Source organism: Nelumbo nucifera, chromosome 2 (genome assembly GCF_055504915.1).
Source record: "Nelumbo nucifera cultivar China Antique chromosome 2, China Antique-T2T, whole genome shotgun sequence".
NCBI classification, from domain to species: domain Eukaryota; kingdom Viridiplantae; phylum Streptophyta; class Magnoliopsida; order Proteales; family Nelumbonaceae; genus Nelumbo; species Nelumbo nucifera.
Window position 1 is genome coordinate 106,887,484 of NC_142650.1, and position 25,687 is coordinate 106,913,170.

At 38.8% G+C, this 25,687-nt stretch overlaps 1 protein-coding gene across 2 annotated transcripts; it reads right to left on the bottom strand.

The window, feature by feature from the left end:
* Positions 1-19,537: 19,537 nt before the first annotated feature.
* Positions 19,538-22,551, bottom strand: LOC104603466 (alpha/beta hydrolase family protein). Of its 2 annotated transcripts, none has more exons than XM_010267511.3 (6): positions 22,451-22,551; positions 21,571-22,012; positions 21,216-21,300; positions 20,945-21,114; positions 20,531-20,805; positions 19,538-20,102 (listed from the first exon to the last, which is right to left on the bottom strand). In XM_010267511.3, exons 2-6 carry the CDS (start codon positions 21,950-21,952, stop codon positions 19,926-19,928), a joined length of 1,089 nt encoding a protein of 362 aa, XP_010265813.1. In that variant the 5' UTR covers positions 21,953-22,012; positions 22,451-22,551; the 3' UTR covers positions 19,538-19,925. The 2 variants fall into 2 exon arrangements, with proteins under 2 accessions (XP_010265813.1, XP_010265812.1); XM_010267510.3 differs by having other exon boundaries at positions 22,229-22,528.
* Between the last annotated feature and the right edge of the window lie 3,136 nt (positions 22,552-25,687).

Genomic DNA, 25,687 nt, shown 5'->3' on the forward strand with positions numbered 1-25,687 from the left:
AGTGAATGGGACAGTGGTAGACTTCTTTCCAGCCAGTAGGGGTATAAGACAAGGAGACCCCCTTTCTCCTTTCTTGTTCATTCTAATTGCGGAGGTTTTGGGAAAATTGATTCACAGAGCAGATTCTAGGGGGCTCATTAGAGGCTGGAGAGTTGGGAGGGCGGAAACCCCTCTTACTCACTTGCAATTTGCTGACGACACGATTCTTTTTTGTGAAGGCGGTAATGTGAGCTTTATTAGGAATTTGAAGTCGGTGATACAACTGTTTGAGCAAATATCCAACTTGAAAGTTAACCCTGGGAAAAGGTGTGTTGTGGGGGTGAATTTGGAGGAGGGAGAGATCAGGAAGAGTGCTGAAGTATTGGGGTGTGAAGTCTCGGGTTGGCCTTTGAACTACTTAGGGTTGCCTTTAGGGGATAATCCCATGAGAGAGAGCTTTTGGAACCCGGTGGTGGAAAGGTTCGAAAAAAGACTGGTGTCATGGAAAAAGAACTACCTCTCTCTTGGTGGGAGAATTACTCTTATTAAGGCCACGCTTGCTAATTTACCTATCTTTTTCCTGTCGGTGTTTAAAATCCCAGTGAAGGTTGCTAATAGATTGGAGAAGTTAATGAGAGATTTCCTATGGGAACCGGGAGAGGAAAAGAGGGATCATAGAGTGAGCTGGGAGATAGTTTGTAGGAGTAAGACTTGTGGTGGCTTGGGGCTTGGGAATATTAGGAGAAGGAATATGACTCTGTTGGAAAAGTGGTTGTGGAGATTCCCATTGGAGAAGGAGAAGCTTTGGGCTAGAATAGTGGCAAGTATTCATGGGCTGGAGCATAATGGATGGGACGTTAGAATCAGAGCTAGGACCACAAGCAATTCTCCTTGGAAAGCCATTCATGACCTACTACCAGTTTTTTCCCCTAATATCAGGTATGATTTGAATTCCGGTAACTCCATAAAATTTTGGGAACAAACCTAGGTGGGGAGTGCCCCTCTAAAGGATCAGTTTCCTTCTTTGTTTGCTCTTTCTGATTTGAAAAATGAGCCAATCTCGTCTTTTACCACCCCGTCCTCTTCCATTTCTGGGATTGGGTGGAACTTGGGTCTAAGAAGGGATTTGAGGGACTCAGACTTTGACATTATTTTGAGCCTTATTGTAATTCTTGATAACGTTGTCTTAGACCCCACTAGGGTGGACTCTAGAATTTGGACACCTTCTCCCAATGACATTTTTACTTGTGCTTCTTTCTTCAAAGTCTTAAGTCAGTCCACCAGTCCTACCTCCCCTCCTTTTCTTGTTGATGAGGTTTGGTGCAGAGCAATACCTCCTAGGGTTGTAGTTTTTGTTGGGAAGCCTATCTGGAAAGAATCAACACTGGTGCTTTACTCCAAAAGAAGAGACCCAATACTTGTTTGTCACCTCAGTGGTGTGTTCTTTGTAAAGCGGATGGGGAGACTGGTTTTCACCTATTGGTGTCTTGCCATTTTGTGATGTCAATTTGGGAATGGGCTTTGTCCCTATTTGGTTGTTGTTGGAACCCCCCATCAGACTTGCAAGGCCTTTTTTCCCCTTCTTTTTTTAGGTGGCGGATAAAAAGGGGAAGGACAATGTGGAGAGGACTAAGGGCTGCAGTATGTTGGACACTTTGGAAGAAAGAAATTCTAGGATATTCTCAAAAGCTCAGAGAGGAGCAGCAGACCTGAGGGCTATCATTCATATTAGGGCGGTACAGTGGCTGAAATATTTGGAGCTTTTCATAGATTACATTGTGGATGACATGTTGAGGAAGTGGGGTGAAATTGCAAGTTGCACACAAACTAAGTCAGTAATGAGTGTGGCTTGGACCCCTCCACCTAGTGGATTCGTGAAATTAAACTTTGATGGGTGTAGCAGGGGAAATCCGGGACAATCGGGGATTGGGGGTGTTTTTAGGGATGAAAATGTGGTCATTTCTGCCATGCTCTCAGGCCCAATTGGAGTGGGTGACTCCCTTAGAGCTGAGATCTTTGCAGTTATGGAAGGAGTCCAAAAAGCTAAGGAGTTGAACATCAGGAAACTCTTAATTGAAGGGGATTCAGAGGTGGTGATAGGGTGGCTGCTTAAAGATCACAATGGCTTATGGAAGTACAATAATGAGAGGAGGAAATTCAAGTGGTTGGTGCGGGAGATGGAGGTTAAGATACGTTGGGTTAAAAGATCGGCTAATTCCCTAGCTGACGGTTTAGCTAAACAAGGGGCAGAAAGGGATTCACTTTTTTGGGCCAAGCTGTAACTTTAGTGTGTTTTCTTTCTTTTCTCTTTCTTTTTTCCTTTTCTTGAGATTCTTTGTTGCTCTTGGAAGATAAGCGTGTTTGTCTTCCTTTTGTAAATCTTCTATTGATAAATTAATGAAAGTGTTACTGATCAAAAAAAAAAAAAAAACAGTCTTGGTAGAATACCATTGAAAAACCATCCGAGCCTAGAGCTTTCGATCTATCCATTGAAAAACACTGTCTTTTTAATCTCTTCTTCCTCAAAGTTCCTTTCTAACTACCTAATCCTCTCCTCATCCAATCTTGGCCAATCTACCCCTTCCATTTCAAGCCTCTCATTCAAGGGTTGTCTATAAATCGATTTAAAGTGGTCCACAAATAGCCTGGCAATTTCCTCTTGGTTAGAGACCACCTCCCCTCCTATCCCTAGTTTTGACACAAAATTCTCCTCCTCCTCCCATTTGCCACATCATGAAAAAATTTAGTGTTTCCATCACCTTCCTTAATCCACATATGCCTTGATTTTTGCCTAACTTATTTCTTCTCTTAGTAGCACCTCTTCCAATTCTTTCTTCAATTGTCTCCTCAAATCTCTATCATTCTCATCTAGCCCCTTTTGGGAGTCTTTCTCGTCCAGCTCCTCTATCCTAGAGGTTAAAGTTACTTTTTGTTCCTCAACTCTCCCAAATTGATCCCTATTCCACTATCTTATTTTGGACCTTAATCTTTGCAGTTTCTTGTGAAATCTTATCAATTTCCACTTTACTCCCCTCAATTCCTCATTCCACCAAGTTTTTACTTTGTTCACAAAATTCGGGTGGATAAGCCACATATTTTACTCACTAAGATCTATGAACAACTACCCTTCTAGTCTATCTAAACTACCCTTCCACTCTATTTCTATGGTTATAAGAATTTCTTTTTTATTTATTGGTAAAAAGATACTTCTATTGACCATAGAAAAGCAACACAACATAGAACATACAAGAAACAACCAGAAAGACCAACTCAATATAGACAACAAAAACAATTTGTTTCCTTTTTGTTCCAATAAGGATCATAAGATGGGTAAAGCCTACAAAAAATCAAGTGCCATACTCTAAGCTGAGTTAGCTTAACAAATCCACTCTCCCCAAAATTTGGACCCTTTCAAAAGATGCACAATTGGTGTGCCTTAACCCAGACATGCATCTTTTGTAAAATATGCATTTCTTTTGTTTTTTTTGGTAGATTCTTATCTGTTTTACTCCTTTGTAATGGTTGATCAACTTTTAAATTACCCTTTATTGCTGTTTGTACACTAGTAATAGCCTATTAACTTTTGAATTAAACAAAAACAATTACCTTCCAAATAACAAAAGCCTTAGCCTATTAACTTTTGAATTAAATAAAAACAAGTACCATTCAAATAATAAAAGCCTTAGTTTTTGCAAATAGAATCCCAAATAGCAAAGTTTCCAGTAAAAAATTGAAAAAACTAAAAAGGCTATTACTCAATATTGATCCTAGCCATCTGGGGTCTTGGGACTTGGGAGGGGTGGATTGGCCACTCTCATATTGGAACCCGTATTCTTATGCTTGTTAATCTAAGATTTACCATTACACCAAGCAATGGTCCCTACTAAAGAAGCAACTAATCTCTGATGCCTTATCCTAAAATAGAATGAACCATGACTAAAATAAAAAACACAACCCTTATATGGCCAAAAATTTGCATCAAGGGCATTGCCCCAAACCTCTATATGGACTTGTTTCGGCTTGACTTATAGGCTTTTGTGGTGGTGGAGGGATATATCCTAGGATTAGGAATGTAAGATATTTAACATCACACTAGCAACTTGAAATAATGCAACTAGGAGAGGAGATATAGAAACAAATTAAAAGCTTCACATGCTTGAATTATTGAGTGCTAGGGGCACTTTGATATAATCCATATATGTTTGTTTTCACCTCCATGTTTTGATTTTAAATATGTTTTATATATTATGCTTATGTATTTTAATTCGAGCCAATAGACTTTTCAAAACATCTAATTTCTTTTGAAATTTATGTTTACATTTTTTTGTGTATTACTATTTTTTAAATGTGATTTCTTTTCTTCTTTGGAAAGGCCTGCACCTCACCTTGTGCCTTGATCCTTGAGTGCTAGAAGGCCCTTGTGCTTTTTTTGTGCCTTGTAATTTTAAAACACTGGTTAAAAATCTTATTTCCATCCACAAAATCTCTTTTTTTTTTCAACCCAAAGGCTACTTATGTCCCCTATGCGAATGCCTATTGTGCTTTTATGTTCCTTTCATTGTCTTGGTTTTGAACTGCAGGTTTTCAGGAAAACATTTTGTGCTATTCAGATGTTGTGCTACAGCATGCACAATGCGCAAAAACTTGTCAAAAGATCTATTAGATTTGTAGTTTTATCTGGGGAAAGGAAATGCAGCTCAGTCTTATACTTTCATGAAGTGTGTCTCTCTTAATAAGTCATATCATTTCACTAGTCGGGGCTAATGACTTATTCATCTTGAGCATCATTTGGTCTGTCTCATTTTCTGATCTTGTTTCTCCCTAGTTTCAACAACTTTTGGAATGCAAGTATGCTCTTAGGAGTTTGTTTTAATCAATAGAATAGTGGGCAAAGAGAAGAGAAGTGGAAGAGAGAAGAAGAGAAGAAAGAATGAGAATGAGAGAGACTCCAGATGATACTGGCGGCACCAGCCTTTTTTATTATATATACTGGGGCAGCCGTACAACTTAAAAGAAAGGGAAAAAGAGTAAAGTGCCCCTTGTGGCATACACCTAATATTACATTACTCCCCCTCAAGTTGGGGCATAAATGTCAATCATCCCTAACTTGTCACATAGATCATAATGCTGCAAGGAATTCAATCCCTTAGTAAAGACATCTGCAAGTTGTTCCTCTGAGCTGATGTAAGGGGTGCAAACTTCTCATTTCTCAAGCTTCTCTCTGATAAAATGCTTGTCAACTTCAATATGTTTGGTTCTATCATGGAGAACTAGATTTGCAACAATGTTAATAGCTACCTTGTTATCACAATAGAGTGACATAGGATCTTTAGCTTAGAAACCCAATTCACTTAAAAGGTTCTTGATCCACAATAGCTCTACAACTCCATGTGACATAGCCATATATTCCGCCTCTGCACTGGACCGAGCAACCACACTCTGTTTCTTACTCCTCAAAGTAACAAGATTTCCCCCTACAAAGGTGCAGTAACCATTGGTGGATTTCCTGTCATCTACAGAGCTAGCCTAATCAACATCAGTGTAAACCTCAACTCTCATATAACCATGCTTCTTGAACAATAGGCCTGTCCTTGGGAATTTCTTCAGATATCTCAATACCCTATCTGCTGCTTCCAGGTGTTCTACCTTAGGAGCATGCATAAACTAGTTAAGAACCCCCATAGCCTATGCTATGTTAGGCCTAGTCATGGATAAATAGAGCAGTCTTCCCACAAGTCTTTGGTATTGCTTTGGATCCTCCAAAAGCTCACCACCACAGTCCCCAAGTTTATGATTCACATCTACAGAAGTGTTAACAGGTTTGTCCCCAAGTTTTCTTTTATCTTTCAAGAGATCTAGGGTGTACTTCCTTTGAGAGATGAAGATGCCTTGTTGGGAGCGGGCCACTTCAATTCAAAGGAAGTAACGCACTGGACCTAGATCCTTCACCTCAAATTGTGTAGCTAGGAACCTTTTTAACCTTTGTATCTCTGGGACCTAGTCACCGGTAATGACAATATCATCCACATAAACAATCAGAGCTGCTATTTAAAGCCCTTGGTGATTGTTCTAGGCCGTCTAAGGACTTCTTTAATCTGTACACTTTCTACTCTTGACCCTTGGCACAAAGACCAGGAGGTTGAGTTATGTACACTTCCTCCTCCAAATCCCCACTCAAGAAAGCTTTTTTAATGTTTAGTTGATGAAGCTCCCAGTCAAGGTTTGCTTCCAAAGAGATAAGAACCAGGATATAATTCATTTTTGTAACAGGAGCAAAAGTCTTAGCATTGTCAACCCATACACCTATGTAAAGCCCTTTGCAACCAATCTAGCCTTGTATCTCTCAATTGTGTCATCTGCCATGTGTTTCACAGAGAATACCCATTTGCACCCTATAAGTTCTTTTCCTTCAGGAAGGTCCATCAACTCCCATGTGCCATTTTTGTGTAGGGCATTGATTTCTTCCTTCATAGCCTCTGTCCACTTAGGAGCAAGAAGAGCATCTGTGACACTTTTAGGGATTGGGATATCATCAATTTCAGATTGGAAAGCACAAAATGAGGATGAGACATTTTCATAGGATAAGTATTGAGCCATAGGGTGGTGTGTGGTGCATGATCTAACCCCCTTCCTTTTTGTAGTAGAAAGGTCTAGATCACAATTTGAAGTGTCAATGTCAATGGGTTCAAGAGTTTCAACAGAGATAATAGTACCTTGGTGAGGACATTGATTCAACTCTTGACAGTTCAATGGCATTGATTGCGTAGTTTCAACCTGTCCCTTGGCTATTTAACTCTGTTCACCTTGACTTCTATAACGTTGTCTCTGAAAGACATGAAATGGAGGAGGGTCAAGCGAGGAAGGCAACTAGATTTGAGTCTGTTTTTGTTTCTTCTCACCAAGATTCTCCCCCTGAGGGGAAACAAAAAAATAGGGAACATTTTCAAAGAACGAGACATCCATAGAGACAAAATATTTCCTTGAGATGGATCAAAACAACAATAACCCTTTTGAGAAAGGGGATATCCAAGAAAAACACACATAATAGCCTTAGGATCAAGTTTACCCTGAGTAGGGGAGGGATCATGAACGAAGCACTGGCACCCAAAAACACGCATAGGTATGAGAAACATTGGAGCCTTGGGGAAGAGGAGCTGGTGATGGGACCTATATTCCAACAACTGAGAGGGCATCCTGTTAATAATATACGTGGCAGTCATAACAACATCCAACCAAAATCTTTTTGGAACTTACATCTACAACAAGAGTTTTCGAGCAACTTCTAAGATATGGTGGTTTTTTCTCTCTACAACCCCATTTTGTTGGGGAGTTCTTGTACAGGAGCTCTTGTGAATAGATTCATAGGAAGTAAAGAAGTTGGAGAGGTCACCATTAAAGTACTCCTTGGCATTGTCTGATTGGAAAACTTGAATCTTTGTCTGAAATTGGGTGTAGACCATTTGTTGAAAATCTTTCACAACCTTAGGAACTTCTTCTCATGAGTGCATAGGGTACACCCAAGTGAATCGAGAAAACTCATCAATAAAAGAGATAAAATATTTGCAGCCATTCTCAGTTGGAATATTCACAGGCCCCCAAACATCAGAGTACACAATGTGGAAAGAAAAATCCGATATTTTATTACGTAAAGGAAATGAAGTTCTACAATGCTTGCTTAGTTGACACACTTGACACTGGAAATCATTGACAGAAACAGACTTAAATAAATCTAGAAATAAATACTTCAAAGACTTAAAAGACATGACCCAAACGCTGGCACCACAAAAAAACTTGACTATTACTAGACTGACTTGAAGACTCTGAGACTGCAAGACCAACTTTATTCTCTATCACATAGAAGCCATCAACTATGTTCCCTCTACCAATCGTCCTCCCGGAAGCCAAAATCTTGAAAAACATAAGAATTGGGAAGGAAAGTTACTAAGCAGTTCAATGCATGTGTAATACTACTAATGGATAACAAATTAATGGGCATTTTTGGGACATGAAAAACATTTGATAATGAGAGACCAAAAGGTAAAGATATAGATCATCGACTAGCAATGGAGGAGAATGACCCATCAGCTAACCTCACTTTATCTTTTCCAGAGATAAGGGTATATGATTGAAACAAAGTTGACTTACCAATCATATGGTTGGATTTACCATAGTCAATAATCCACGGGGACTCCAGGGTATTAGTAGACACATGAAAAGCAGAGGCTAAGTTACCCGTGGAAGAAGCAAAGGAGGTAGAAGGTGTAGATCTGGAATCTGCTTGTCTGATAGCCCTACCATACTGCTCTAAATGGTCATAAAAGGAGCTGATAATATCCTCCTTGGGATCAGAACTAGAGGGACAATCCTGAGACTCATGTGAGGCAAGGTTGGCTGAGGTGAACTTCTTCTGGGTTGGCTTCTTATTCTGTTCTTAAGCTGATTTCTTGCTGAGTTCCTGCACCCATTTTGGTTTTCCATGCAGTTCCCAACATGTCTCACGGGTGTGTCTAGACTTTTGTCAATGAGTACACCACAATTTATCCTTATCATCCACCTTTTTTTTTTTTATTTTCCCCCTTTCTTGCTGAATTGGTGTTACTTTGTACGGTTAAAACTATGGTTTCCCCCTTAGGAGGATTCATAGAAAACCTCCTACTTTCCTCAGGCTGAACTAAAGTATACACCTCTTGGACAGACGGGAGATCCCTGTTGCCCAAAATCTGTAACCGGATAGGCTCATACATGGGGTTAAGGCCAAGAAGGAAAGCAAACACCCGTTGCTGGGAGACCAACTGTTTGTAGGCCTTGGCATCTTTATCACTCTCTCATTGAATGGTTGTAGTAGTCCAATTCCTTCCAGATAGATGTGAGAGCAGAGTAGTAGGCTGATAAACTCCTCTAACCCTGCTTGTATGTTGAAGATTCCGCCTGTAGCTGATAAATCATTGCATAGTGTCTCTGTTCTGAGTATGTTGCCTTGGCTTGATCCCAAATTTCCTTTGTTGTCTCAGCCCACATGAAAATTTGCTTGACAGATGGCAGCATTGAGGTCAAAAGCCAAGACATTATCATGCAATTTTCCTAGTCCCACTTATCATAATCAACAGTACCAGCCTTAGGTTCCTTTGTCTTCCCAGTTATATATCCAGCCTTACCCTTGGCAGCAATGTACAGTCGCATCTCCTTGGACCAAGCTAAATAATTTCTACCATCCAAGGGGGTAGTGGACATAGGAAAGTTTAAGGTCTCATAACCACCAGACATCCCTCCTTGATGTGAGGTGGTTTCCGAAGTTGTAGAACCTTCAGAATTCATGGGAGCTAAATGTAGGCAGTAGACACAAGCTTATTACAGTCCTTACCCAACAAGGCTAACAAAAAAACTGCTAAATCAGAGCACAGGCCTTGCTGTCGCAGATATTCATAGATCTGATAGGGCCCTTCTTAAGGCAATACAAACTACAAAACACATTTAAAAAAGGCTGATGCACTCTGTCAGTTGAACCAGGTCACTTGTGACCTACCGAGGTTCCTCAAACATGAAGATTATTGGGTCTTCACACCCACAAAGAGGGGCAAGCTCCCTTTATAGCATTCGGTCAAGCAGAATAACCAGTTCTTGGTTTCAACACCAAGAACTAACAAAAAGGTGATTTTAACTTCTGTCCGTATTCAGTCCAGGGCTCTCTATAGTTTCCAACTCAGGAACAAACAAAGAAAACCACAGAAAGAGAACACCGACCTCTTAAGAAGACTCAATCAGTCATCCATTGGTCTCTGGGTGCCATATGAATCAGTTGCAGTCCAGGAAACAGGGGCAGGATGTCTCTTCCATTCTCAGTCCAGAGGAGCAAGGAAAAGTTTCGAATAGCAGGAGAGGATTTAAAGAGCACTGTCCTGCTCTGATACCATGTTTTAATCAATAGAACAGAGGGCGAAGAGAAGAGAAGAGAGAAAGAGAATGAGAGAGACTCCAGATGATGCTAGCAGCGCCAGCCTTTTTTATCATATATACTAGGGCAACCGTTCAACTTAAAAGAAAGGGGAAAAGACTAAAGTTCCCCTTGCGGCATACACCTAATATTACATCAGAGTTTATTGGGCATTATATCAATTCTTGATGTTACATTTGATTCGCAGATAGAAAAAGCTATGGAGAGACATTTTTATCCCTGATTTTTTTCTGGTGCCTGGTGGATAGGAAAGTATCAGGTCTCTTAATGCTTGGTTTGGACCACCTGGAACAGTGACACTGCTACACCATGGCCCACACGATAATATCCTTGCACAGGTTTTACATATTAGATAATTATGATAGTCTTCCCTTGTGTTTATGAGTTTTTCCTCCTTGACTAAATAAGATTGTATGAGTCTCATAACTGCTACCATCTTATTTATTCTTATAGGCACAGGAAGAGTGAAGAAACTTCTAAAACTATGCTATTACCTCCCAAGAATTTCTAAAATTATGGTCCCTGCAGCGGCAAGAGTGAGGATAGATTATCTGGTTCACCATAACTAGGCACAGTTATCATTATATTAAGTGAATTACAGATAAAATAATTATATATTGGATAATGAGGTTCTCTTTAATGGTTTAAATAACATGAACAATGATCAAGAATAAATTTGACAAGAGTCTGGAATTTGGTTCTACAATTCCATGTGCTACCTCTCATTGCCATTTGCAAGAGGAAGGAGTGAGTTATCTTTTGCAAGTAGGAACAGAAAAAATCTAATCCATATAAATCATCACAGATCATATCTTCTGTTAAATCCGTCCTTGTAACCTGAAGCCAAGATTTTTTTTTTTTTTTTTTGTGCCTTTTCCTTGTACATTTAGAGTCTTTAACTTGCACTTATCACATATAAACCATCTGAATAACAGGAGGGGACAAGACAGTTATACACATAACTATGTTAATCTGAATCTTTTATGTTTTGACAGGATGTGACCAGGACTGAAAATTCGAACAAACTTGGCAATACAAAAATGAGAATCGACATTTTATTTTGATCAGTAATAATAAAACTTTATTAATTAATCAAAATATAATCATATTACAATGGTGAGGAGGGAAGCTAGCCTCAGCTTACCACCTTTGAAACCCTTTAATTACAAATTCTCTTCAGACAGCCCCAAATTGTTCTCTTGTTGGAAGAATAAACTAATACTCTTGTTGGAAGATTGAATGATGGCACTATTATTACATTGATTTTACCACATGGGTATTGCATTAGCTTTAAATGCTTTACTTTGTTGATGATTTCTATATGCTGTATTAGAGCTGCTTACATACTATTTAAGAGGTACACATAACAGATCGGTTTAGATAAGACTTTGATAATGTCAGATGATCCATGGGAAAAAATACGGGATCTTAGTATACATGAATCTGGTTAGACACAGCTGGTTTGACATCTTAGTTCCACTAATATTTTTCTTTGCTTACAATGTTGACTTGGCAAGCTAGAAACAGTAGCTAACATCTGGGGATTCAACAGGTACACTTGTACTTTTTTTAAGTTTCTTTTTATAGAAATTGTCAAACAAATGCTGGAAAAGAAAACAAATTAAACTATGCAGAATAAATCAATACAAACATCAGTAAACAATTAAACTGTAACTTGTCACAAATTCACAATTCATGCCCAACTTCTAGCATAAGAGTTAGAGGTTTTTTAGTCATGTATTACAGATTGATTCAACAAATAGAAGAGTTCCCTGAAGTGCCATTTAATGTCAGTGTCCACATGCCACATGTCTGATAGGTGCCAGGAAGTGGACAATGTTCACAAATCTGTTTGGCTGGAAATCTCAATTAGTTAAAATAGAAAATTGTTGAAAACTTAATGCCCGAGTTTTGTGGAAATTTTGTAACTTTGGAAACAAAACAGTATCTCTACACTTGTTAATTGATGGTTTCAGAAATAATGAAAGAAGCATGGGCATGGTGTTCATGGATTGTGATACAAGGTGAGATACAAGCAAAGTAAATAAAATGCTGTAGTTGTGGTTTAGTTAAAGCAAAGTAAATACAAGGTGAGATACAAGCAAACTACCCTTATGGTTCTTATGGTTTTAGTTAATTGATTAAATGTATATTTACTGTTTGAATATTGACTAATGCCACCCTGTTTTTGACAATTGATTAATACTTTCTTTATCATTAACGCTCATTAACAGAGATACTAAGAAGACTATTTTACTCTATTTTTTTTCAAAATTTTAAAATAAAACAAAAAAAAAGGGAAAGAAACGTTGGTTCATCAAAACCTTAACCTTTCAAACCCAGCGATGGTTAACGGTAGAAAAGCTTTAATTATTTGTTGCCAGAAGAAAAGAAAGGTTTGCAAATTGTAATAAAACATGGTAGTTAGCTTTTAATGTCTATGAAATTCTCAGCACGCAAAGCAAGAAATTATAGGGAAACCAAAAGGGGTAGATTCTTGGCAGAGATCGGAACGACATTTGAACAGGAAGAGGCAAAGCCTCCGGAAGTAGAGGCCAAGCTGCTGGAATCGAAGGAGCTTGCCTTACTTGCAAAAGGCATGACCTACTTTGCTTTATCTGTCGGTCTGTTTCACCCAAAACAGATCGTGATTAACTAATTAAACAAAGAGAACTTAATTAACGGTCGTCTTCCGCATGAAGTTCTTGAATGGTAGGTTGGTCTTCAGCAAGGCCACCTTTCTCCTTGATGTACTGGCTCAGAAGACTACACGTCTGCGAGAAGTTAGACCTCTCGGTCGTCTTCCGTGCCTGGTACCTCCCCACCGTCATGTCCGACAAATCCAACGAACTTGCCATGTTGTTCGACTCCGATTAAACTCAAAAAAAAAAAAGAAAAAAGCAATGCTGGTTCATCAAAACCCTAACCAAGTAGAAATCAATGTTTGGAAATCTTAATGAATTCTTTGTGAAGTAGAGAAGAAAAGAATAGAATGTCAATCAGAATTGAATTAAATATGGCCGTCAATCCCTCATTATATTTTATACTTAACTTAAAAGAATTATAAATGCCCTTAGTAGAGTGGTTACAAAGTAGCTGAACAGTCACAACTTAAAAACATAAGCTAATGGAGTTAAAGCCCAACAAAACTTAACAACTTAAAAAATAAGAGCTAAATAACTAGGCCCAATAATTAGAAATCGGCCCAACTCAACACTCCCCCTCAATTTGGGAGTAAATGTCATACATTCCTAATTTGCGTAGATCATGCTCTAGTTTGTTCCTTGCAATACCTTTTATGAGAACATCAGTAAGTTATAGATCGGAAGTAATGTATGGAAGACAAACTTTCCTAGAAATCACCATTTCTCTGATAAAATGTCTATCCATTTCAATGTGCTTTGTCCGGTCACATCAAGGTAAAACAGGGGCAAGAGTATGTGACAGTAAGAGAAAGAAGTATCCGAACAAAAGTCTTTTTTGCAACTGGTGCAAAGGTCTCTAAGTAATCAATGCGATAGGTCTGTGTGTACCCTTTTGCAACAAGTCTGGGCCTTATACATTTATATACTTCCATCTGCCTTATATTTGACTGTGTAAACTCATCTATATCTAACAATCTTTTTATCTTCTAGTAGGTCCACAATCTCCTATGTTTGATTCTTAATTAAAGCTTCCATCCCTTCCTACATAGTTGTCTTCCATTTAGGTTTGGAGAGAGCCTCACTAACACCCTTGGGTATAGACATGGAGTCAAGAGAGGAAAGAAAAGATCGGTAGGAAGGAGAAAATCCACTATACGATAGGTATTGTGAAATACAATGAGCTGTACACTTTCTCTTCCCTTTTCTAAGAGCAATAGAAAGGTCCAGGTTATCTGTAATGGGGTTAGTAGAATCAATGGGAATTGAAATAGTAGAGGGATCAAGAGGAATACTTGAATCCATATCAGCTGAATCTAGAGTCTCCAAGGAACCAACAAGAAGTGATGTGAGTTCTGCTGTGGTGGAATCAACCTCTCTATGAAGTCTCTGTCATGAGTAATGCTGAGAAGCAGGATGCAAGGGAGGTGGTAAGGTAGGTGACATAGGAGGATCAGACATAGGGATGGACACAGGAACTGGAACTGGAAGAGGAATAGGCTGTTCACTCACTTCCCCAAAGCACTCCCCCTGAGAAGGATTCTTCGAGAAGAAGGAAGTGGGTTCAGAAAAGGTGACATCCATAGTAACATACCGACTCTTAGAGACTGGATCATAGCAGAAGTACCCTTTTTGATTTTTTGCATATCCAAGGAAGACACACTTCTTTGCCTTTAGATCAAGCTTTAAGCGGTGAGGGCCAAGAATATGTGCAAAGCAAAAACACCCAAACACCCTGAGAGGAATATGGAACATCTCCCCCTCAGGAAAAATGAGACTGAATGGGGTGCTGAAACCAAGTATACGGGAGGGCATCCTGTTAATCAATAAGACTGCTATGAGAACTGCATCACCCAAAACCGAACTGGAACTGTAGATGTGATCATCATGCTACTTGCAATCTCAACAATGTATCTGTTCTTCATCTCTGCAACATCATTCTGCTATGGGTTGTAGGAACAACTACTCTAATAGACAACACCATATTCTAATAGATATGAAGCAAGGTGTTTTTCAAAATATTCCCTGGCATTGTTTGATCTTAACACATTTGTTCGTGTTCCAAACTGTATTAGTACCATCTGATGAAATTGTTTTACCAATGATGGTACCTTATCTTGGGATCTCATCAAATAAATCAAAAAATATTGAACGAAATCATCCACAAATAAGAGAAAATATCGATAACCACCCATAGAAGGAACATGATAAGGTCCCCACGCATCAAAATGAATAACATAAAAAAGAGATGGACATCTTTAAAAGAATGTCTACAATGCTTTCCAAGTTGGCAACCTTCACGCTCCAAACTTGACAAACTAACAGACTCAAATAACTTTGCAAACAAAAGACTCAAAGAAGAAAAAAAGCAAATGACCTAAACGATTATGCCAAAGCATAATCTAACTCACTATCCCTACTGACATGATGACTCTGATGTAGTATTTTCGAACCGCCGTTGACCTAAATGGTCGGACTGTTTGGCCTAGGAACTGTCTAGGCAATCGGTTCCATTTTTGCATAAACCCGGAATCTGGTCAACAATCGTTGAAAAAGTCAACAAAGCGGTTGAACCATTGAACCGTCGACTTGTTCAACGGTTTTGATCGTTTTTTTTTATTTTTTAATTATTTTTTTTTAATTTTCTGTCAGAATGAGACGTCCGTTCGAATTGGACGGTTAGACCGTTGACCCGAAAGCCGGTGACAAAAACGGTTTCATTTCTGGGTCATTTTTTAAAACATTGCTTTGATGAGAAAAAAGTACATCCATGAGGTAAATTCCATTCACTTCATGACCACTCCCAATCGTCCTCTTTGAATCCAGATCCTGCAAGATACAATGATTATGAGAAAAAAATACTAAACAGTTCAGGTTCTTAATCAAACTACTAACAGATAACAAATTAGTACTCAATCTGTGAACATGAAGGACAGAGGGAAGGGAAAAGGAATCACTAATCTTGACAGACCCATTCCCAACAATGGGAACATGAGATCCAGCAGTTGTGGAGACCCTGTCTTTGCTATAACAAAGCTGGTAAGAAGAAAAAATAGTGGAACTATGGGTCATGTGCTTTGAGGCTCCAGAATCTATAATCTAAAGAGGTCCCTCCTTACCTAAAGTAGAAACATAATTTGCAGTGGCATGTGAACTACCTGTGTGAGCAAAGGAAGTAGAGTGTGCTCCACCAAAATCACCTGTGGCTGTTCACCTGTTGCTAAACTAGATGTAGCTATATCCCGTTGGTTCAAAAACTACCTATACCTCTCAAGTTCGACCCTTACTGCAACAGCTGCAATAGACACCAGAGTAGTTGTAGTAGGAGGGGCCGAAATGTCACCAGTGACTGCCATGTGAGCTTTTCCCTTCTTATTTTTTATTCTATTCGGCACAAGATGGGGATAAAGCTTCCAACAAGTATCACTTGTGTGTTTAGGCTTCTTACAGTAGTCACAAATCAAATCCTTTTTGTCTTCCTTCTTGATTTCACTGCTACCCCGGTCTCCACCTTGTTTAGGTCTCATAGTGCTAACCATAGCTGATTGATCAAACCCAAAATTTTTCATCATCACATTTCTTCTGCTCTTTCCTTAACACAAAGGCATATGCCTGGGAGAGAGTAATATTGTCCTTGGAAAGAATGTATTGTCTTGCAATATCATATTCGGGGTTAAGTCCAGTAAGAAATTCAAAACACCCTATGCTTCTCTAGGAGCTTCTGGTAGGCAGTTGCATCCTTAGTAGTTTCCTAAACAACTGTCTCCAAATGGTCAATCTTCTGCGATAGGGTTTTAAGGGATGAAAAGTAAACAGCAATAGGTCTATCTCCCTATCTTGTAGCAATAATTTGATTTCTCAATTGATAAGTCCTAGCAACATTCTCTCTCTGTGAATAGGTTTCTGCAACCCCATCCCATATATTCCTTACTTGTATTTGCCCACAAAAAGTTTTTACTTATATGGGGTAGCATGGAATTACCCAGCCAAGTCATCACCATATAATTCTCTTGTACCCACCGGGAGTTATTAGTTTCGGATTTCACTTCTTCACCAGTTATATACCCTAACTTTGCACGAGCACCAATGGCCATTTTTGTAGATTGTAACCATTCTAAGTAATTCGAACCATCCAACTTAACTGTAGTAATGGTCCCAGCCCTAAAAAGGTCTCCAACACCTCCTCCCACTAGTCTCATTTCACTTCTGGGCTTGTTTTGAACTCCGTTACCCTCCATACTTCTCAAAAAGGGGATAGAAGATTACTGTAATTTGCAAGAATATCAGATAAATTACTTTTGGTACCAACGACACCTTTCTGGTGCCTAGATGGTCCTCCCACAAAAGATTCATTTTTTGCGGGATGGGAGAAGAGAGAGAAGAGGCAGCCGCTCTCTCCATAAACATCCAAATCAGGTAGGACTTGAACCGCCCCTTACAGAAAACTCCAAGGAACCCTAAAAAATTAGGATGCCATTTCCTAGGTCAAAACTGAAGAGTCCAACAAAAACAGGACTCTCTCCCTTTCTCTAGTTTTTCTTGATTTTGATGGGAAACCCTACACTACTACAAGGCAAAACAGATCCACCAAAAAATCCAAAAACTGGACTTACCTGAGATCTTTGATCAGCCTCTTAAATCACCATGTAGTCGGCCGATCTAGGGCTGCATGAGAAAACAGCTCAAGGAACCTTCGACATGCTCTGATACCAAGTAGAAATCACCGTTTGGAAATCTAGATGAATTTCCTTGTGAAGAGAAAGAAGAAGATGAAGAGTTTCAGGAATAGGGAAGAAAAGAGAAAAAAGAAAGAATAGGATGTCAATCAGAATTGAATTAGATCTGGCCGCCAACCCCTCGTTATATTTTATACTTAACTTAAAAGAATAAGAGATTACAAGAATGCCCTTAGTAGAGCAACTACTAAAATAGCTGAACAGTTACAACTTAAAAATATAAGCTAATGGGCCTAAAGTCCAACAACTTCCTAACTAAACAACTTAAATAAGAGCTAAATAACTGGGCCCAATAACTAGAAATCGGCCCAACTCAACACATACCATGTGCAAATAAATTTTGATGAAATATTAACAGACCTTAACAACAAGGCTAGAGTTAGTCAATTGTCAGAAGTAGTAGGGATAGCATTAGTCAATTTTTTAAGAAATTTACCCTTATTTAATATACTAGATTTTGAATTCCAGGATGCTCTTCATGCTATGCGATTTATTTATTTACTTTGTAGTTATTTAAGAGATTGGGTCATTTAGAAATTGTACAATACTTACGCAATTCTGTTCATAAGTTAAGAATTGATTAATGAAACACTCTAGTAACTATTGATGAAAACAGAATGATTCCTCTCAGATTTAGGGTGTCCTAGATGAGGTCAAGGTAATTTATACAATCACCCGAACAAACATTTTGGGAACTCAAAATCCCTATTAGAAACACATTGATCTCGTAGCAGAAAATACACGCATATACATTGATCTGTCTTGAGATGCATGCCTGTTCTTTTATGTGGCTCTCAAGGAGCTGCCTTATGACGTTTTTTTACGACTCTTTTTGCTGGGTGTTATTGATATTTGTTTAATCTCCTCACTAATGGCCTATTCTTCCAGCATGTCACGATATCTTATATTTTCTATCTGCAGTTGCATATTCCTCCTCTTTAACCTTTGACCTTTTTGGTAAGTGGTTGTTTATCAATTTGTTTACAGCGTTGTCACCCAAATTTCTTTACATTTAGGGGGCGTTCTTTTTAAGGATTTTGAGAGGGAGGAAAGTTGGTCAATGGAATTTTTGTTCTTAATGATCAAGAATCTTATGTTCATTTTTCAGATTTATGTAAAGATTATGGAATGTTTATTTTCTTGAGTATCACTTACCCGTGTAAGTGATGCTCATTTCCTAGGTGGATAAATAATTTTTTCACTTAGAGTGAAAATTGCCAATACTTGAATGGGACAAAAATACCCCTTTTAATAATAAATTTTTATAACTAAAATAGTCATTGTCTTATGTGATAAATAGAAAAACATGGGCCCAGAAAAAATTTACCCATATAACTACATCTACCCAAATAAGTAAGTTACCAAAAAGCGAACGGGACTAGGTGGATCTTGACAATTTGGTGAAAGAAATTCGAAAGGTGCAGAACTTGAGTTTTATGGATTGCATCTAGAAGGTGAATGCTTTACATTCCTCCAAAACGGCGGCACTATGTGATATCTCTGACATCAAGTTTCGCTGTTGCCTTTCAGGAGCGATGGCAACAAATCACCCCTAAGGCTTACATTGTTTCATTTTTGTTTGTACTTTGTTCTAGCGACATAGAAATTCTGTCAGATGTTACCTCACATGAACCCATAGCCCTCTTTTTGTTGGAGATCCAGTGCTATTGATGCTTGTTTGTCTAGTATGTATCTGTTAATTGAACTTAATTTGCTTGGATCACAAGGATCAACTGTTGTTTCTTCTCTTTCGATTCATTCATGGCTTTCCTATATGATTAAACATTGTGAGTTCCAGTGAGTATGGTTTAAAATATGGTCCGAAACGTCTGTTTCCAAGTGCTTTAGAACTTCAACTTTTTTCAATAAAAAATTCTGTTTTTAATTTCCAAAAAACCAAAATTTGAAAAAAAAAATGAGTTTCAGGCATTTCTATGTAGCGATGCGATACTGCCGATATGCATATCGTATCAATACTTTGAACTTGCCAGTGAGTACATGGATGCAAAAGGATCGTAATCAGATAAACCTAGAGGCGGCTAGATCCAAATTTTGATTTTGTTAAAATCGAATTTAAATCAGATCTTATCTATCAGAATTAGATTAGACTCAGATGAGATTCAGATAATGGTTGTGAACTAAAAATTATCATAATACATTATTGATAGAAGTAAATTAAAAATGATTTTCATATTGTACATCAAGGACTATTGCTCTAGAAAGGGATGACAGTAGAAATCATACCATGATATTCACATATATATTATCGATCAGTAAACATTTTACATGTGAACTAAAGCCATAATTCAATAGGTTGTTTGTCATAACCACGAGGTTGACACAATCCAAAGTTACCCATCAAAACATTGATTGAGAATTGAGATCAGAGTTACATATCAAACAAGCCTGCAAGCTTACTCTTTGCCTTAAATGAGCTTTTCCCCTTGTATTTTCACTGTAATACATAACAAATACAAGCTTACAGAGCACCCAATATTTCCTTCCCTGTCAGGGTGCACGAGGAATTGAGGATTAGCTTCATTTACATGTTTGATGAAATGAATTAGTCAATTTCCCAAGAAGATAAATGCAAGCCCATCAACTTTGGTGCTTTTGTTACAAGGGAGACTCTTTCCATGCCAACCTGTTTAGCCCATCCATAATAGCTCTGCGAAATTCATCATTGTGGAGGATGAAGGATGACACATGACCTCCTGTCACCCATCTCACTTCTGAACCCGGCCAAGCTCTTTGAAGCTCCAGAACTGAGTGCTTTGGTATGTATCCATCATCCTGGAAAAAAATGGTTATGAAAGATGCCAGAATCAGAATTTATGGTAAGAAAATAAATGCAAATAGAGGACCATTTAACCTATGGTTGCAAACATATAAGCTTGAATCAAAACGTAAAAGCTTGCATATTATTAGATTGGATTGGATTGGACTAGACCATATTTGATTCAATTGTAAACTGATCAAATTAGGATCACCTTTATAAAATTGGATTGGAATTTGAATTCAGACAAGTGGATACCATTTAAAGCTAGTCCTAATCAATTAAAAAAGCTCAAAGAAAAGACAAAATTGTGTAGAAACAGATCATAGTGTAAGGTGAAAAGTAGAGAAAGGAAGGAATTGCGCAAGATGATCCCTTACTAAAAAGGACAACACTTCAATTGCATGCATTGTATTTCCATCTATAATTAAGATGTGGGACTTACAGTAGCTGCAACAAAGATAACAGCTTGAGGATTCTTGGGGATTGGAAAACGTGTAACATCTGTGAGTGACAGCACAGATCTCATCCTTTCTCTCACTTCCTCGAGTGTCAGTGCAGCCTTCTGTGCTGCTCCATCTTCTCTCAGTGCCTCCCATGCAGTAGCATGCTTTAGTATTCCTTCACAGAATGCCACAACAGCAGAGTGGGGAGAGAGAAATGGGAGTGTAGCAACAGGAGTTGGATGCAGTGATCCAACCATTGCAGCATGTACACCACCTAAAACAATTCAAGAAAAAAGCATAGTTGACCAAATCTTTCAATAACTGATAACAGTTTAAATTAAATTTCCTAGAAACCTTGAGAAATCCTACTTATGATGCAAGTTGAGGAACTTGAATTTGCACAGAAGACTCACCCATGCTAAGTCCACATACACCTGTCTTGCCAAAGCCAGCCTCATACTCCAACCAGTATAACAGACTCCGAGCTTCCTCAATGGTGACTCTCCCCAGCAAAAGCAAGTCACTCACGCAAAGAAGCTTCGCACCACGCTGCAACATAGGACGCCTCTGTCCATAGAAAGGGCTGCAGCATCAGATTCACCTTGATTCAGAACCTATGAACTTGAATCAGCATAACCCTTTCTACTTTTCAGAGCATCTAGCTTATGCACGAACAGCTCTCACCTCTCAAGCACCATGGTTGCTATATTTTCCTTCAACAATGGAGTACCTAGACGCAGCCTCCGCTCAAATGTATGGTCTCCAGTTCCTATAACCAGGAATTCAAACTCATGTGGTCTAACTTTCCCAACTTAAAGCGCCAGATGATTTACACACAAAATCTATGAAATGAATTATAAAAGTAAGATAAGAAAACAGATAGAGATATTGAAGACCCGCATTGCAAGACATTCGGAGAAGTCTATTTCTCAGATGCAAAAGGAAGAGCAATTGGCAATTCCAACTGAATCCAATGTCAGCTTACAATTCAATTCTTCTCAGAAGAAAGGATCAAACTGAAAAAGATGGAAGCTGTTACCTGCAAGATGAACCACACAGGCCATCCTCTGCGGTGGGACAGACTTTGGTGTAAGAAAAGCGACCCTTGCATTGTGACTCTCCGGGGGCAATGCATCAATCAGCTGCTCGTCGCACGGCGTCCTGAAAACACCTTCCCTCAGGCAAGCGGTCTTGGTCTCCCAGACGGTTTTCCATATGGGCTGAACCAAATTTGGAGTCCAGTTCTGGCCAGCGACTTCTGGATCTGGGAAGAGCTGCTTGATCATGCTCTCAAGCAAATCGAGCTTGTTACCTCCCCATCCTCTGGAGAAGAATGGTGGGCTGATTTTTGTTCGGTGGACGAATGCACCATAGATGTGATCCAATACATAATGAAGAATCCCAAGGTTTACTGTAACCATATCCGCAGTGAATGCCCACAAATCAATCACCGAAAATACTCGAAGAATAGAACCCAGAAGCTAGAACAAAAGAAAAAAAAAAAAATCTTTGTAAGAGAAATAAATAAACGAGATCTCCTTCAAACAGCCGAACTACCACAAAAGGGGAAAAAAATGAATCTTTTAGTTCAATGCACAGCGGAAAGTGGAAACCTCCCAAATTGACAGAAAGAACAGATAGGAACAGAAGAAATAACTGATTGATTTACTGAAAAAAAGCTGAATTTCTATACTAACCTTGGATTTGAAATATGGGAAATAAGAAAAGAAAAAAACCCACAAATCAGAAGCAACTCGAATCACATGAACGAAAATACATCAATTCGAAAATCTAGGCCAAAAAAAATCTCAAATCCAGATGGATTAGTAAACAAATCAACCGCTAGAGACGGATTAGTAAATAAATCAACCGCTAGAGACGATCAAGAGATGAAAAGAAAACTACGGAAAAGAACGGACCCAAATCAAAGAGGGCAAGACGGGCAGCAAGAAGGCTTGAGAGAGAGAGAGATAGAGGGAGGATGGACCGAGGAAAATGGAGAAAGGATTTAAAAATCAGGAAATACCCACCAATCTAATCCGTGGGTGACTACGCCGCGTCGATTTGGATCCCACAGAATATTGTCAGAATTAGGTAATCCATCCATCACCCATTGGGTCCGGGGGTCCGGATCCAGATGGCAACTTTCCATAATTATTTAAAATTTTAGGGTAAAATACAAAAACCTCTCCTAAAACTTCCGACAATCATATAAATCTCTCCCCAACTTTAAAAAAATTCAACATAAACCTCCTCTGTCACTGTCCCATACGAAAAACATTTGATCGATGCACTATTTTTTAAAATACCCATTTTACCCTTTTTGTCGATGGCAAAATCATGGCCTTCTATGCTTCTTTTGGTGTAAAATAAATAATCACTGGTGAATATCAAGTGAAGAACCATTGGAACACACATTTGACCAAGAAGCTCAGGATAAAAAAGTAAAAGGATCATCACTTACAAGCTCTAAAAAATGCAATCAAGTAGAGGAAGTTCTCAAGCTCCCCACTAATTTGAATTCTGATCTTCAGCTACGTGTGACAACAACTGTATTAAGCGTGTCCAATCCAAAGCGAACTATGCTTTTAAAACATTATTGAAGCGTTGAACAAACAAGACCGGACAGTTGGTGAATGTTTTGAGAGTTCTTTTCGTTCTTTCATAGATGATTTAAATTCAAAATGCCCTTAGCTTGACAAAGCTTCTTAATGGATATCCCATTGATGGAGCCTGACATACCTTATGCTCTCTCTTTCTCTGGCACACAACGAGAAGAAGAAGAAAAGATAAATACACCTTTACTGTCAGTTTTAGCAGCCTCCAAAAGTAATACATGGGTATTATATTATTAACTTTCTATGCATCTATAAATAAGAGATACACCCAAGCACTTAATGTTTTGAATTCAAGTGAATGCAAATGAAATTGGAGTGGTTATTACATATAAAGCTATTAAACAGCCAAGGAGAAGAGTGCACATTTCACTCCTCTTTCTGCACGAAATGGAGAACACATCGATTCTAAAGGAGTCGTGGTTCAAACTGGTTGATTTAGACAAAATAGGAAGCATCATTGACCCTCAGCTCAAGAGATGTCTAGTAGTAGGAAACCTAAAATTTCCTTTCTCTGTTGTCCAGCAAGCAAATGATTAGAATGTATGCTTTTGATCAAAATGGAACAATGAGCTTTCAAGAATTTGTTGCTCTTTCTTGAGGTTCAGCAAGCTTTAATTTTTAGACCTAGAAAGGGGTCGTGGATTTCTTGTTCCTAATGATGTTTACGATGCTTTGATGAAGGTTGGGTTTCCCTTGACTCTCCTACTTTTTATACATTCTGTGAGAATTCCAATCATAAGATGAATGGAAGATTCTGAGTAGATGATTTTGTACCGCTGGGAATCTATTTAATTCATTTTGATAGGGATTGAAAGTGAACACGAGATCTGAGATCCGTTGTCCATATTTCTTTGTATAAATGTGTATTTATTGTTGGATTTCTCAGGCAAAAATGAATTGTTCAAATTAAAGTTCATTTCATTTACTTTTATATAAAGGGTAAAATGGATATTTTAAAAAATAATACATCATTCTAATGTTTTTCATCTGGGACAGCGAGGGAAGGAAGGTCTATGTTGAGTTTTTAAAAAATTTAGAGGAGATTTTTATTACAATTAAATTTGAAAAGGGGTTTTATGATTGTCAGAAACTTAAAAAGAGGATTTTGTATTTTATCCAAAATTTTAAATTATTTGTAAGGGAAAAGATTAAGTGTTCCTGATCTACCGAAGCGAAAAATGGACCATAAACGTAGATATCATATCTCTTTAGTATAAGATGATGATCCAACTGTCAGAGTAGAGGATCAGACCACTATACAGATATATCTTCTGAGGATAAGATGAGTTGTCCCTTTCAGATTGATACCATCAGATAAGGACCTGCTGGCCTCGCAAAAGATTTAGCTGCCACGTTGACAGCTTGTGTTGCCAATTGGGCTCTCCCTTGTAGCTTTGTTGACTAACGTGTCCCGTGGAGAGAGCCGTGGATAACACAGGCTGTCTAACGGGGGGCCCGCAATTGAGCGGGTTGGATTATTTCTTTCTTTTGATAGGTGGGTGGACAGGGATGGATTTAGGCCGCTTGGATGCGCCCACCAAAATATGGTACCCACGGGAATACCCTTTCAGCTCTCTGTTAGAGTGTTAGTCGGTCGGTCTGACTAGCACGATCGAGTCAGTCCTGAAAGGCTGAACCGTCTGATCTCATTTGAGATTTTCCTTCTTGTTTAAGGAATAGATCTGGACATCAGACTATAGGTGTAGAAGTCTACACAAATGGGAATTTCAATGATCGATTCAGTACGGGTTGGTTTAATGCTGAGCCGGATCTGACTTTGACCATATCACACCCGGTCCTAGGGCCGCAAATAATAATCTTTTCCTCCACGGTTTTCAAAACCAGATCGGATCGGACGGTTGGACAGAAAAAACGGAATCGGTTCCCAAAACTGCTTTTTTTCTCAAAACCATTGATTTTGGTTAGCAAATCGCTGAACCGACCGGTTAATCGTTCGAACGGTTTTGACCGTTTTTCAAATTTTTTAATTTATTTTGTCAAAAAGGGTCGATCGTTCAACCTCTGACCATTCAACCCGATAACCGGACCCCTAACCGGTTCAGTCACCAGGTCGGTTTTAAAAACCATGCTTTCCTCAATTTTTTTAAAACTCATCATGACTTTTTAGCATTTCCTTTGAATTCAACCTAAGTTGTCAAAGCGTCCATGTTTTTATTTGGCACAATACCAAATTTTCAGCTTTCTTGAAACAAGCGGAGTGGGCCCTGATTTGTAAGGGCACGTTCATAAACTATCAGGCTCGAGCTTGATTCGAATTAAGAGACTTGAGCTCGAGTCAAAAGCTCAAAAGTTCGACCTCGACTACCTTTGATTGCAGGTCTCTTAAGCAGTCGAGGTCTCCCTCAGCTGCTAAAGTGTCAAGCTGAGGTTTCCTTAGCAGGCAAGGAGTCGAGATAAGGTCTCCCTTAGTTGATAAGGTGCCGAGCTGAGGTCTCCCTCAATTGTCGAGGTGCTGAGCCAAGATCTCCCTTAGTGATCGAGATGCCAAGCCGAGGTCTCCTTTAGTGGTCGAGGTGT